At 42.8% G+C, this 16,249-nt stretch overlaps 1 protein-coding gene across 1 annotated transcript in view; it reads left to right on the forward strand.

Annotated features, from left to right (window-relative positions):
- The window catches only part of LOC126354399 (neuropeptide Y receptor type 2-like), a 659,461-nt gene that overhangs the window by 433,605 nt on the left and 209,607 nt on the right, over positions 1-16,249 (forward strand). Inside the window, exon 3 of the mRNA XM_050004009.1 lies at positions 1,922-2,166. Within this exon, the coding sequence (XP_049859966.1) occupies positions 1,922-2,166 (245 nt within the window). The remainder of the gene's footprint in view (positions 1-1,921; positions 2,167-16,249) is intronic.

Genomic DNA, 16,249 nt, shown 5'->3' on the forward strand with positions numbered 1-16,249 from the left:
TGCGGGAGGTCGGGTGGACGTACCGCCGAATTGCTCAACACGTGGGGCCTGAGGTCTCCACAGTACATGGATGTTGTCGCCAGTGGTCGGCGGAAGGTGCACGTGCCCGTCGACCTGGGACCGGACCGCAGCGACGCACGGATGCACGCCAAGACCGTAGGATCCTACGCAGTGCCGTAGGGTACCGCACCGCCACTTCCCAGCAAATTGCGGACACTGTTGCTCCTGGGGTATCGGCGAGGACCATTCGCAACCGTCTCCACGAAGCTGGGCTACGGTCCCGCACACCGTTAGCCCGTCTTCCGCTCACGCCCCAGCATCGTGCAGCCCGCCTCCAGTGGTGTCGCGACAGGCGTGATTGGAGGGACGAATGGAGACGTGTCGTCTTCAGCGATGAGAGTCGCTTCTGCCTTGGTGCCAATGATGGTCGTATGCGTGTTTGGCGCCACAATCAGGACTGCATACGACGGAGGCACTCAGGGCCAACACCCGGGATCATGGTGTGGGGAGCGATCTCCTACACTGGCCGTACACCTCTGGTGATCGTCAAGGGGACACTGAATAGTTCACGGTACATCCAAACCGTCATCGAACCCATCGTTCTACCATTCCTAGACCGGTAAGGGAACTTGCTGTTCCAACAGGACAATGTACGTCCGCATGTATCCCGTGCCACCCAACGTGCTCTAGAAGGTGTAAGTCAACTACCCTTGCCAGCAAGATCTCCGGATCCGTCCCCCATTGAGCATGTTTGGGACTGGATGAAGCGTCGTCTCACGCGGTCGGCACGTCCAGCACGAACGCTGGTCCAACTGAGGCGCTAGGTGGAAATGGCATGGCAAGCCGTTCCACAGGACTACATCCAGCATCTCTACGATCGTCTCCATGGGAGAATAGCCGCCTGCATTGCTGCGAAAGGTGGATATACACTGTACTTGTGCATGCTCTGTTGCCTGTGTCTATGTACCTGTGGTTCTGTCAGTGTGATCATGTGATGTATCTGTCCCCAGGAATGTGTGAATAAAGTTTCCCCTTCCTGGGACAATGAATTCACGGTGTTCTTATTTCAATTTGCAGGAGTGTAACATCCAAGAGGTTGGTGTGTTTTCTAAAATATCGTGCCTCCTCAGAGAAACCGCTTTGCAGGGCAAGTAAGAACCGACATCCGGTTCCTTTGCAGGAGCCAGTTGATACTCTCGTGTACTATCTAGAACTCCAAACCTCCTGTGTTCCCAGCTGACTTGCTCCGCACACTACAAGCTCACTTCACGCCTTTTGGCCCCACCGATGGAGCCACTGGCTCGTCAACGAGGGACGAAATTAATTAAAGGCCAAGCACACATGGCTCAGTATTGTCGTATTGTTTGAAATTAACAGTGCGCTGGGTTGTTTATAGATGATGGACACGGGACTTTGTGTGCTAATGATGGACATAACACCTTTTTTATAGGTAATGGAAGTGGTAAAATTTTTGCAGATGGTGGATGCACCACAGTGTTTGCATATGATGCACGTGCAACATTGTTTGCGGATGGTGAATGCAGCATGTGCATATTCTTTGGAGATGCTGGGCAGGCCACATAGTTTAGAGATAATGTACATGGCATGTAGTTTGCAGATGATCGGTGTGCCACATTGTTTGCAAATGGTGGATGCATCATTTTGTTAGCAGATTGTGGATGTGTCACCTTGTTTACATATGACGGATGTGCGACAATGTTATCAAATCATGGATGCACCACGTTGTCTGCACATGGTGGATTCACAACATTGTTTGCAGATGGTGGATGAACCGTGTTGTTTGTAAATGGTGGATGCACCACGTTGTTTGCAGATGGTGTATTCACCACATGGTCTGCAGGTGGGGGATTGACCACGTTGATGGACGTGCCACGTGATGGACACGCCACGTCTTTTGCAGATGATGGACGTGCTGCGTCAGTCACGGGAGGCGCGCAACGTGGGCCCCGGCGCGGAGGCTGCGCTCATCGCCGCCTACTGCTTGCTGGCGGCTCTGGGGCTGGCCGCCAACGGCGCCGTCGCCTTTGTGGTGGCGCGGCGCGCCGCCATGCGCACGCCCCGGAACCTCTACATCGCCAACCTCACCGCCTCAGACTTCTCGCTGTGCCTCGTCTGCATGCCCTTCACTCTGGTCTCCATACTCAGGTAGGGCGGCTCTTTCAAACAATTTTAAATAAGTGTGGCATCGAAACGTAAAGGGTTAATCTTGCCTGATGGCAAATTTCAACTATATTTATGTAAAAATATGTACTTATGTGTCTTAATTGACTGTCGTTGTTCGGATTTAACATTAAAGTTGCATGTTGTTGTTGTTGTGGTCTTCAGTTCTGAGACTGGTTTGATGCAGCTCTCCATGCCACCCTATCCTGTGGAAGCTCCTACATCTCCCATTACTTACTGCAACCAACATCCTTCTGAATCTGTTTAGTGTCTTCCTCTACCATTTTTATCCTCCACGCTGCTCTCCAATGCTAAATTTGTGATCCCTTGAAGCCTCAGAACATTTCCTACGAACCGGTCCCACCTTTTTGTCAAGTTGTGCCACATACTCCTCTTCTCCCAATTCTATTCAATAATCCTCATTAGTTACGTGATCTACCCATCTAATCTTCAGCATTCTTCTGTAGCACCACATTTCGAAAGCTTCTATTCTCTTCTTGTCCAATGTATTTATCGTTCATGTTTCACTTCCATACGTGAGTACACTCCATACAAATACTTTCAGAAACAACTTCCTGACACTTAATCTATACTCGATGTTAACTAATTTCTCTTCCTCAAAATGCTTTCCTTACCATTCTACATTTTATATTTTCCCTTTCCTCGACCATCATCAGTTATCTGGCTCCTAAATTGCAAAACTCCTTTACTACATTATGTGTCTCATTTCCTAATCTAATTTCCTCAGCATCACGCAAGTGAATTCGTCTACATTCCATTATCCTCGTTTCGCTTTTGTTGATGTGGTGGTTAGTGTTTAACGTCCCGTCGACAACGAGGTCGTTAGAGACGGAGCGCAAGCTCGGGTTAGGGAAGGATTGCGAAGGAAATCGGCGGTGCCCTTTCAAAGGAACCATCCCGGCATTTGCCTGAAACGATTTAGGGAAATCACGGAAAACCTAAATCAGGATGGCCGGAGACGGGATTGAACCGTCGTCCTCGCGAAAGCGAGTCCAGTGTACTAACCACTGCGCCAACTCGCTCAGTTTTTTGTTGATGTTCGTCTTATATCCTCCTTTCAATTTACTGTCCATTCCATTCAACTGCTATAAGTCATTTGCTGTCTCTGATAGAATTACAACGTCGTCGGCGAATCTCAAAGGTTTTATTTCTTCTCCATAGATTTTACTACCTACTCCGAAATTATCGTTAGTTTCCTTTACTGCTTGCTCAATATACAATTGAATAACATCGGGGAGAGGCTGCAACCCTGTCTCACACCCTTACCCACCACTGCTTCCCTTTCATGCCCCTCGACTCTTATAACTGCCATCTGGTTTCTGTACAAATTTTAAATAGCCCTTTCGCTCCCTGTATTTTATCCCTGCCACCTTTAGAATTTGAAAGAGAGTATTCCAGTCAACATTGCCAAAGGCTTTCTCTAAGTCTACAAATGCTAAAAACGTAGGTTTGCCTTCCCTTAATCTAGCTTCTAAGATACGTCGTAGGGTCAGTATTGCCTCATGTGTTCTAACATTTCTACGGAATCCAAACTGATCTTCCCCGAAGTCGGTTTCTATCAGATTTTCCATGCGTATATAAACAATTCGCGTTAGTATTTTGCAGCTGTGAATTATTAAACTGATAGTTCGGTAATTTCACATCCGTCAACACCTGCTTTTTTTTTAGGATTGGAATTATTATATTCTTCTTGATGTCTGAGGGTATTTCGTCTGCCTCATACATCTTGCTCACCAGATGGTTGAGTTTTGTCAGGACTGGCTCTCCCAGGGCCATTAGTAGTTCTAATGGAACATTGTCTACTCCCGGGCCCTTGTTTCGACTCAGGTCTTTCTGTGCTCTGTCAAACTCTTCGCGGAGTATCGTATCTCCCATTTCATCGTCATCTACATCCTCTTCCATTTCTATAATATAGTCTTCAAGTACATCGCCCTTGTATAGACCTTCTATATACTCGTTCCACCTTTCTGCTATCCCTTCTTTGCTTAGAACTGGGTTTCCATCTGAGCTCTTAATATTTATAAAAGTGGTTCTCTTTTCTCCAAAGGTCTCTTTAATTTTCCTGTAGGCAGTATCTATCTTACCCCTAGTGAGATAAGCCGCTACATCCTTATATTTGTCCTCTAGCTATCCCTACTTAGCCATTTTGCACTTCCTGTTGATCTCATTTTTGAGACGTCTGTATTCCTTTTTGCCTGCTTCATTTACTGCACTTTTATATTTCCTCCTTTCATCAATCAAATTCAATATTTCTTTTGTTACCCAAGCAGTTATACTATCCCTTGTCTTCTTACCTACTTGATCCTCTGCTGCCTTCACTGCTTCATCCCTCAAAGCTACCCATTCTTCTTCTACTGTACTTCTTTCCACCATTCCTGTCAATTGTTCCCTTATGCTCTCCCTGAAACTCTGTACAACCTCTGGTTCTTTCAGTTTATGCAGATCCCATCTCCTTAAATCCCCAACTTTTTACAGTTTCTTCAGTTTTAACCTACAGTTCATAATTACTATATTGTGGTCAGAGTCCACATCTGCCCCTGGAAATGTCTTACAATTTAAAACCTGGTTCCTAAATCTGTGTCTCACCATTATTTAATCTATCTGATACCTTCTTTCATGATTCTTGAACCAAGTGTTAGCTGTGATTAAGTTATGCTCTGTGCACAATGCAAACACGCGGCTTCCTCTTGCATTTATTAGTCCCAATCCATATTCACCTACTATTTTTCCTTCTCTCCCTTTTCCTTCTCTCATGACTATTAAATTTTCGTCTCCCTTTACAACCTGAATAATTTCTTTTATCTCATAATGCATTTCCTCAATTTCTTCATTATCTGCAGAGCTATTTGGCCTATAAACTTGTACTACTGTAGTAGGTGTGGGCCTCGTATATATATTGGCCACAATAATGCGTTCACTATGCTGTTTGTAGTATCATCGATCTTCTTCTAATGAAGTAGAAATCATCGTAGGTCAAGTATGGTGGACTGTATGCTACGATGGCGTTCCGAAAAGTAATGCTTCTGGGCTTTTTATGTGAAACTCTCGAACCTTTCCAAATAAATCAAACGTTATTAACTTACTACGTCTTTCTTCATCATGTCGACATTTTTGCTTCTCAAGATATTCATCCTGGTAACGAATCCGTATATCGCAACGAGAGAGCAGTTTACTGATGCCACCGCTGTACAATGCTTGACTTTCCTGAAGGACCCATAGCATCACTTCTGCTTGGAAGCAGAAGAAAGTCGCATGTGGCCAAGTAGGAACTGTATGGCGTATGATACATGACAGTGAACTAAAGAAGTCCGGCTTCTGCAGATGTCGCAGCGCTCGTGTGTGGTCTGGCACTCACATGTTGAACGAGAGGGTGCTCCATGTGTGGACGAACGTTTAGAATTCGCAATTCGATTACAACACGCTGTTTCTCACGAACCGACATAGCTAAGTTAACCGCCATGTGAAACACTAAACTTCACATCCATCTACGCCAGAGGGCTGCAAATGCCTAGGCACGAAGCATAGAGATGAAAAACGTTAATAACTTTTGTTTTATTGCAAAAGCTTTTCGTGATTTCACATAAAAATTCGGAGAGGTTGCAATCCAACACACCTTCGTATTTGGTGTCACAGTTTTTGTAATGCATTGTGAGCTAGTTTAAAAACTTTAAGGCACTTGACGATGATCTGAGAATTGCAACCGATTGTAATGCAGAATTATTTACTGGCAGCCCGTGGCTGTGGAACTAAGTATGACCTTCTCTAAATGCTTACGTCTTGTGAAGTATCACTTTCATAAAATATGTTAACTGTTTTAGTGTAGTAACGTTCATCCAGTCAGCCACTGTTCCCCTTTAATCGATGTCCACATACCCTCTGATAAGAAAGCCCATCTATACACTTTCTTTTTCAGGTGCTTACGTTATGTGGGAGAACATCTTCCCATTCAGCAAGGATTCATAGGTCGATTACCGGAAGAGTCAAGCATCACAGTAGATTACAGAAAACTCGGGTTAACGGTTGTGGTACAACGAGAGTTTTCAAAAAATGCCATTGGGTAGATGCTCGCAGCTATTAGCCTCTTCCACAGATTTCATTCATTTCCCCAATTATACAACTACTCTCAAATTAAATATAATGAGGCATGTAAGTTACTGCATGCAACCAGTAAAGAAAACAGATTAGGCCAAACTACACAGTAATAAACCTATGGGTCATTACGGGGACTCTATATTGGTTTAGTTAGTAGTGATAAACAGAATCTTCTGTACTCTCCGTAAGCGCGAAATTGTCATGCAAAAGCTCATCTAACTGCAGTGCCACCCTCAAAAGGAGAGTTGTTACGCATTACTGTTGGGTTTACTTTTACAACTGAAATCCCCAAGACATAATTATGTATTCGGCGAAAGCGTGCATACGTAAATGGTAATCTAAGACGATTTGTGATAAACATATACTATTTCAAATTTGATCAGTAGTAAATGAATATTTCACAAAATGGCTTTGTATAAACACACAGGTGGTTCTGTCATATAATAAATTCATTAAAGCGCTGTATGAATTCAGGAGCAACTACAATAGAGAGAAAAACATTGCAGTTGTCTTACAGAATCATACATGAAGCATCAATATACACGCCAGTTAACACCTGCAAGCACATTAGATCGCAATAGGCAATGAGCAGGTATGAGAAAAATGTGAAGTCTATTCTCTACGTAAATGAGATGAACGAGATAAAAGTTATTTCAACCCTCACAGATTGGCAGCCAATGTCTCATTAAAAAGCCCGGCATTCGTAACAAATAGCCAAACATGGAATTAGGTAGAAATCAAATCCCAACCTATGGAAAGTGAACCAACGAACGTTGCTTCATTTTATGAAAACTCAGGCTAGTTGTACGAAAAAACTAAAGAAAATGTTCACATGGCTTAAACTAAAGCAGAAGGAGGTAAAATTCAACTTACGTTTTATCCTAAGTACAAAATAAGTTCGAAATAATCAGCACATATAATATTCATAAATTACCCATGAGGCTCAAAACCCAGTAGTAAGGAACTTGGCCACCCTGCCCTTGTAACTGTGGCCAAAACAGTTTTGTCAATGTAATTTAGCCACGTTGGAGATGGTAAGCTCTTTAAATAACATCGTGATTAGCTGAAACCTGAAACAACGTAACACGCACAGTTACCTACAGCATAGTGGATAGCGCCAAATAAATGATGGTATAGACAACACACTAAGGTGCCCACAAAAGAAGTCCAGCAAGCGCCAATTATTGTGATCACTAATGTCAGTTTGCCCACGAATTCTGTAGGAACATCAAATTCAAGCTACGCTCTTCTCAGGTATGTTAGTTCGTAGGATAGAGAATCACACACGCGCTTAGAGTCACTTTGGATAATGGTCACTGCATCCACTTGCCACTGGATGGCCAACCTTCTGTTATCGGTGGTGTACTACTGCGTAATGCTGTAAAATTGTCGCTATGGGTAGCACACTTGTCTCTTCCTGGGATTCAAAGGGAGCAGTTGACTAGCTAAACAGACAACAAGATTACACCACACTTTTACCTTCGTCTCGAAGCAGTACACACGTCACTTCTTCCATTCCGAGTATCTTCTTTTTTTCTTTAATTGAGCTTCTATTGTCTCCAATTCATTAGAAGGAACCTAATCTTGTTCTGACGAAGATGAACTCTATAGAATTTACTCTTAGCAAAAATTTAACTACTGTGGTAAATGAGTTGGGCATGTTTATAATCAGAAACAATCCAACGAAACAAACTTACTCTACTCTCTTTGCTTGAGCTAAGAAGTTCAGCACAAAAATAAATACCTCCAACCCTTAATGAGGTTATATTTCGGTGCCTCCTGTCTCTGTGCTAAACAAATGTTATTCAGTGACACTGGCCACGAAAGCCTGCAGACTTACATAAATGTTATTAATCACCTTCCTCCAGTTTCTTTTAATCATGAGAGAATCTAATTTCTTATGGGAAATGTTACTGACGGAACAAACGTTAGATATCGGTGAGTTAATACGGTACATAAGCACTAATTTCGCAGGGATGGTCATATGCACCTCATGAGTAACAGACCGCAAAGCAGAACAAATCCATGTGATGGATTTATCTGAGTTTTTCTGAGATTGGTTATGATAAATTGTCAGCACAAATTTATGGTTCTGGTTAACAGATTCATGAATGTCGATGTGCGTCACCACCAGAAGAGCATTTCATTAATTATCTAGAAGCAAGAGTAGATGCATTATCACTTACTAATGTCTTGGAGGGTCAAAGTGGCGAAACACTTTGTAAATTTACAGAATTGTCTAATTTGTAGTCAGATCATTGACGGAAACAAGTTACAAAAACCATTTCCAAGCATCCCCCACAACAGAGATACGCATACTACCACTCTTGGTGCGTGGAAGCAGGCTGAATAATCCATAAACAATTCGTCCATCTGCCTCTCTATCTGACTGGAGAGCAAGAAACCACGACATGAATTGCGGTTGGTTTTTACAGAAAAACATTCGTGACATTCCTTGACTACATTTTTGAAGTCCTAAAATTACTCAACGAACGGGTAAGGTACTTTTAAATATTTGTAAATATCTTAAAAGAACCCAAATAACGTTTATAAAAAATGCCGTGCAAGTACTTAAATGCATATGGAATTAGCTCTCTGGTGAGAAAATTCTTTCAATTCGCTTCGTAATTTGACCAATAAAATAGTGGACTGTTGTCAAGAAGATATCTATAAATTTGCTACACACTAAGAAGTTGATCGTACATACTCCTGAGCATTTGATCCCATCTTTGCTGCCCCTTAATATTCCCAAATACTGATGGTATCACTATGTGCAATGCACTGAACATCATCACCTGATTGTATGATTTCAGTGAACTCCTAATCCCCACTAAAGCTACAAGTCAGTACATCGGCCAGGTGGATGTGCCTTACATCAAAACCGAAAGCTAAGACACGAACTGCGCAGCGTGCTATCCTGCCAGTATCACGGCTTCCAGCCGGTAGCCAGCTTACGGCCTGATTGTCTGTTTCTAATAAGTAGTTCCTCTACTCCAAATAGCGTTTCCACGCCAAAAAAAAACCGTAATAATTCCAATTAATATAGGGAATATTTAAACATTGTCACTGAAAGAGCCTTCGAAGGTAATGCGACAGGCCAATTATATGTATCTAATTCTTGTAACAGTTATGCAGCGACTCGTGAAGTGAGGTATTGGTGTGGACAATGAACTGCCTCTAAAAACGCAGAATGGCTTTCTTGGAAGCGTTATTGAGAGACTGCTTAAACACATCAAAAGCCGGAATAACCTTAGTAGGTCTATTCAAATATAAAAAAATTGCATTTTCTAACAGCTTTTATGTTGCAACTATCCTCAGATCATGCTCGTATTAGATTCTGGTTGAACACAAACTGGATATACTAGTAATAACCATACCATACAATAACTTGCACTTGTAAGAGAGATAAGTTGAATAAAATACTTAGTGGTAACGTCAGATACGAAAATGCTCACATGAGATGCAGATGAACAAAAACTAGATGTATGAGTAGAAATCATATTATGCACAAACTTGCAGCTGTATAAAGGCAAGTGCAATAAAGAGATATCTTCACGGGGCTTATCTTCTATGCAATTGCATGTAGGTGCAATATATGGTTCTTCCAGTCATTTCTAGACTTTCTCAGAGTGTAGCTTACATGAGCGTGGTGTGAGGGTATTGCATTGACAACCGAAACGAGAATAGTCATCAAAATTTATGTATGTGGCCAATCTATGGGGTTGCCGGATTTTTTACATTTTAACAAATTACGTAAAAACGCTTTCTCCTTGCCTTAAAAGTCGGGAACTACTGGTAGCTTTCACCGTTGTTCCCACATTCCTTAAATAGGGCACTTCTGACTAAGAAGTAGAAGGTGCTCACCAAATAGGTAATCATTAAACGACGAATTTTCATTTCATCCAAGAAGGCTCCTAGCAGAAATGATCCTAAGGTAACTCTGTCCAACTCTAACGATTTCCAATCCGTGCAGAAAACAGGAACTTTGATTCTTCAGCTAGAGACATTGGTCCGGATTCAGATCCAAAATAAAGTAAAGCACTTGTGTTGATCAGTTCAGGCAACCGAGGCCGAAACTGTTTTCTACGTCTGCATACACATATATACTCTAGAAATCACTGTGATGTGCGTAACACAGGGTGTGTCCGACTGTACGACTTACTGGAGTTTTTCCCATTCCATTCAAGTATACACCTCTGGAAGGTTGATTGTTTAGATGTCTGTGCCTACTGTAATTAATCTGACCTTACCCTCAAGAGCACTATGAGATTGATAAGCAGGGGATTGTAGTGTATTCCTAGAGTCACAAATTAAAGCCTGTTCATGAATCTTTGTTAGTAGGATCTCTTCTGATGGTTTATATCTGTCTTCAAGTTCTGCCATCTCAGTTTCTTCAGAATCTCTAAAATGTTGTCCCAGATATGAAACAAACGTCTGACCATTCCTGCTGCCCTTGTCTGCATACATTCAATATCCTCTGTTAGTGCTATTTGGTATAGGTAACACAAGTGTAGGAACATTATAGGATGGTGACACTCCTTTATAGACTGATTGCATTTCCTCGGTATTCTGCCAACAAACCGAAGCCTGCAACCTGCTTTACATACGACTGAAGCTATGTGATCATTCCGTTTTGTACGCCTACAAAGTGTATGAGTTTGTATGAGTTAAGCGATTCCAACTACTGCGACTCATTTATATTATTGTCATAGCATATTATATCTTTTCGTTTTGTCAAATGCACGGTTTTAAATTTCTGAAAATTTGAAGCAAGTTGCTAAACTTTGCTTAATTACAAATCGTAGATAGGTATATGTGCTAATGGTTAATCATAGCAGATACCTTAATACGAGGGAGATTGCTGATATCTTTCTGAATTTTTGCCTGGACAGGAAACTGAAAGGCCACAGCTGGCAGATCCAGCAAAATTTTGAGATGGAGAGAATATACACGGTGGATGCTACAGCTTCGGATGGAAACACTTGACCTTTTTCTGCGCTTTCATCAGACAACGCTTTAGCTAATGGTCGTTTTGAAACTGTCATAGAACCGATTACTGACTCTGATTCCAAACTTTTTAACTTTCAGCTACCATTGCCACCATTCTCTGCGTTAGTGTTTTGTAACGATGGAAAGCACAATCAGCAGTAATGCACATCATGAAGACAGCCGATGCGAAGTTATTTCTTTCGAATTAAAAACTTGCTTTCATGAATTAATTCACAGTTTCACCCATAATCACCCATTTGAAATCAATGCGAGCTTAAACGAGAGACCTAGTGCAAATATGTGCATTTGGGGTCTTTCCTTTAAACTGTTAACTAATTCAGTATTCAACGGCGGCTTAGGTGGACATAGCTAATTGTATTATTATCGTTTCCTTTCCGGTTCCTTCTACATGTGCCAAGGTATTATCGTGTATGTTCAATAACCAATTTAAATCTTTGCGTTATTAGTAATTACTTCTGTTATCTATTCTAGTCAATACGTTTTAGCAATAAGCAAGAGTCTGTTGCGACCTTTTACTTCATTCCATAAAGAGAGGAAGACCTACTCATTTTATCCTCACTGCCAGAGAAATGTTAGAACACGTGGAAGGATGATGTCGATTTTGACACGACGACGGCATATGCCATCTCCGGGATACTAGATGTACTGATAGTAGTTTCGGCGTCGTCCCGAAACAGATCGCCTAGTGGTACAACTACCAGAGCATTTCTGTCTATCGTATCATAGGGACTGCGGCTCAGTGTTGTGCAAATGTGTGAAGTAAAACAGGCAACCGTGCCAAGGAGACGCACTCTGGCTTCCTACAACCAACCTAGAAAGTCCGACAGGGATCAAACTGTGGCCTTCCGAGTGACAGGATGGTCCTTTGGATATCTGCCACACAAGATGAATGTGCTGCGTCAGTTGTGCGATGATGACGATATCAGTCGTCACGTGAATTCTCTCACATCAGCAGACGGAGCATTGGACGTCCATACAGCACAGAAGGCCGCGAAGCATTGGACGTCCATACAGCACAGAAGGCCGCAGGGATCGTCAAATTGTAAGGGTAGCAATGGCAGATCGTACACATGTGTCCGTACCACCTTCTGAGTACAATTGTTTTGCCTGTTGTGGATCATCCACCAAGAGTAAAGTTCTGGCAGTGTTTTATAGAAATGACTACGAGGGAGCTGTTGTTTTATTCACAGATGAAGTGACACATAAAAGGGAATCCAGAATTTGGCTAACTAGCAAGTGTGAAAAGGCAAAAATTGCTAAATAACTATCCAATCACCTTTACGAACAGGTGTCGCCATTATCATCTGCGCAGCCATTCAAATTCAAATGGCTCTAAGCACTACGGGACTTAACATCTGAGATCATCAGTCCCCTAGACTTAGATCTACTTAAACCTAACTAACCTAAGGACGGAGCACACATCCATGCCCGAGGCAGGATTCGAACCTGCGACAGTAGCAGCAGCGCGGTTCCGGACTGAAAGGCGTAGAACCGCTCAGACACAGCGGCCGGCTGGGCAACCATTATTGGTGATTGCTCGTTAGGGCCCTATGTCCTCTTAGGGATACTTACTGGACAGAACTATACCGGTTTATGAGTGCCTGAGTACTTAAAAGACATGCCACTTGATACTCTTGGCAATTGTATTTCATGCAAGATGATGCTCCCTCACATTTCAGTCCGTCCTCCTGGAGCACCTCATACCACATATTCCTGAAAGCTACATCGGCAGAGATTGACCGTTTGTTTGCGAAGCCGTTCAACCAACTTAAACCATAGATGTTCTCTTGTCAGATCTCTGGTGTATTCGCCTGCTGTTGCGCTTGAACCTACATTCCAGCCACTAATTGTAGCAGCCTTGCAGAGACTAGGAAGTACACCATTCTTTTTTAATCCAGTGCAGAATTTAAAGAATCAACGAGCGGAGGCCTCCATTCTGCGAGGGAGAGGTCTTTCTGCACATTTCCTCCGATACGTAATCAGAGTGTACCAGCTGGCGTAGCAGACATACAATGAAGTTAGCAGGATCTGAAGATCGAATTAGTCTGTAATGATGCAGTTCCAGACCTATGTTGAGATGGCCTCTTTCTTGCTGTTATATGAGGAATCTATTCCTGAAGTTTAGTCGTCTAATTTTTGAACACGTGGTATACGCATTTATAAATTATATACTCATATATTATGAGTGTACACTGAAAATTAATTCCTCGTAATTTCTTATGTGAAACCTCTCAAAGACCTTTAAATAAAACTAACTTTATTAAAATTCTACATCTTTATTCTTAACGCCTACATATTTATTTCTTATCGCAGTCCCCATGTTCACGAAGACATTACTCCCTATGACAGACCAATCTGTTGATAACGTTACCGTAGAATTTGACTTCGTTTACGAAGCCACTATCTCACCTCCGCTTGCACCGCTTCGTTACTATCAATGTGAAGTCCTCGCAGGAGGTCTTTAAGTTTTGGAAACTGATGAAAATCGAATGGGATTAAGTCGGGACAGTCTTGAGAGTGGTCAATGTTAGTGAACCCAAGGCGTCGGACTGTTTCAGATGTCGCACAGTTCACCTGCGGTGTGGAGAGGGAGCTCCGTGTGTAGATGTTTCCTGCTGTTAAAAACCCGATTACAACACGCTGTTTTGGTGCAGCGACATATTTACGTTACACGCCACCTTACACGCTATATTTGGAGCAACCGAGTAAAGTAGATGACGTGCAATATCTTAACCAATATTGAGAGCAGAATAAAAAAATTCTGTGGCATTACTTTTCATGTAAGATATACGTAGCCTATGCACGTCTGAGTGCTTGTTAGATTATCGGGTCGGCCAAAAGCTTGTCTTGATTTTTGGTAACAACGTTGAACAATGCCTTGTTTTCATATAGGAGTATAGATAAACTTTCAGGAAAAACTGATGTCTAGTTAGTGGCTGAGATATACTTTACAGGATTGGAACATAAGCAAGCATATAGCCTCTATCTTCAATGCTGACTGTCACGATTTATATCACGAACGACTCCGGACCCATAGCTATCCACAGTGCGTTCGACCGTTTCTTTCACACCATCCGCTCTTGATGGAAGCGATTTATCGACCAAAAGCAATAAAAGCGTTCCTCACCTTAGTTCCGGTGATGGTAGGGTAGTTCCATAAAACACCACTGAAGTGTAATGCTCTACTCTGAGGCCCAGTCGGTAAGAGCTACGTACTCTTTTCATAATACCGCCGGCAGTAAACTGAAACATAATTTTGAAGTTCACTTCAGCCAGATGCTTACGGTCTACTTTCATAAATGTAGTTGTTCGTCATGGGTGGCATGAGATAGATTTTTATGTCATTTTATAAAATCTACTGCTTCGTTGCAGTTATCATTTCGCATCGTCGTTCTTCACAATATACTACACAACTCTTTCTTGCTCGGTTACGGCAATATTAGCTTTACTCAAATAAACAATGCCCTTCCCTTTACGTTGATCTCCCTGACAAGTAAATTAGATAACTCGATAGATAGATATTTGTTCACTTAGGATTTCCCTTTGATATACGATGACTTCGCCAGTTTGACATCTAATAGGCAGTTTGTATTTCTTCCAGATATCAATTTCGTTATTTTCGTAATATAAAACGTCAAGAAGTTTTACGGCTATTGGAAGATTTTAATTTGACCATTGAAATATCAAGCAACACCTTCGTAGATTCAATCATAGTGTTACAACCGTACGTCGTTGTGGAGAGAAAACTAAATCTTTTTTGCAGTACTTTAGATTTACGGAACACATAAATAAATTCTAGAGCAAGTTTAGGTGACTTGATAGCCAGCTTCCAACCAATCCACAAACTTTGTTAACTACCAACTGTATAGTAACGTACGAACTACCCAAGACATTGTAATCAACAATTAAATGCCAACATCCGAACGTGAGTTCATAAAACTAATAAAACTTGTCTTACTCCTTTTTAATTTGAATTACTTTCAGGAAGAGATCCGATATCTTTCATTCTTTAATTTCGGGAAAGCATTTATTTCTTAAATTCCTTATCTCAATCATTTTCTACTTTCAATTTTGTATGTCACTAGTCGTACTTTGATAAGTTTACGTCACTTTGCACCTGAAAGCCTTCTAAAGTGTTAATACACTCCTGGAAATGGAGAACAGAACACATTGACACCGGTGTGTCAGACCCACAATACTTGCTGCGGACACTGCGAGAGGGCTGTACAAGCAATGATCACACGCACGGCACAGCGGACACACGAGGAACCGCGGTGTTGGCCGTCGAATGGCGCTAGCTGCGCAGCATTTGTGCACCGCCGCCGTCAGTGTCAGCCACTTTGCCATGGCATACGGAGCTCCATCGCAGTCTTTAACACTGGTAGCATGCCGCGACAGCGTGGACGTGAACCGTATGTGCAGTTGACGGACTTTGAGCGAGGGCGTATAGTGGGGATTCGGGAGGCGGGGTGGACGTACCGCCGAATTGCTCAACACGTGGGGCGTGAGGTCTCCACAGTACATCGATGTTGTCGCCAGTGGTCGGCGGAAGGTGCACGTGCCCGTCGACCTACGGATGCACGCCAAGACCGTAGGATCCTACGCAGTGCCGTAGGGGACCGCACCGCCACTTCCCAGCAAATTAGGGACACTGTTGCTCCTGGGGTATCGGCGAGGGCCATTCGCAACCGTCTCCATGAAGCTGGGCTACGGTCCCGAGCACCGTTAGGCCGTCTTCCGCTCACGCCCCAACATCGTGCAGCCCGCCTCCAGTGGTGTCGCGACAGGCCTGAATGGAGGGACTAATGGAGACGTGCCGTCTTCAGCGATGAGGGTCGCTTCTGCCTTGGTGCCAATGATGGTCGTATGGGTGTTTGGCGCCGTGCAGGTGAGCGCCACAATCAGGACTGCATACGACCGAGGCACACAGGGCCAACACCCGGCA

Source organism: Schistocerca gregaria, chromosome 3, assembly GCF_023897955.1.
Source record: "Schistocerca gregaria isolate iqSchGreg1 chromosome 3, iqSchGreg1.2, whole genome shotgun sequence".
Classification (NCBI taxonomy): domain Eukaryota; kingdom Metazoa; phylum Arthropoda; class Insecta; order Orthoptera; family Acrididae; genus Schistocerca; species Schistocerca gregaria.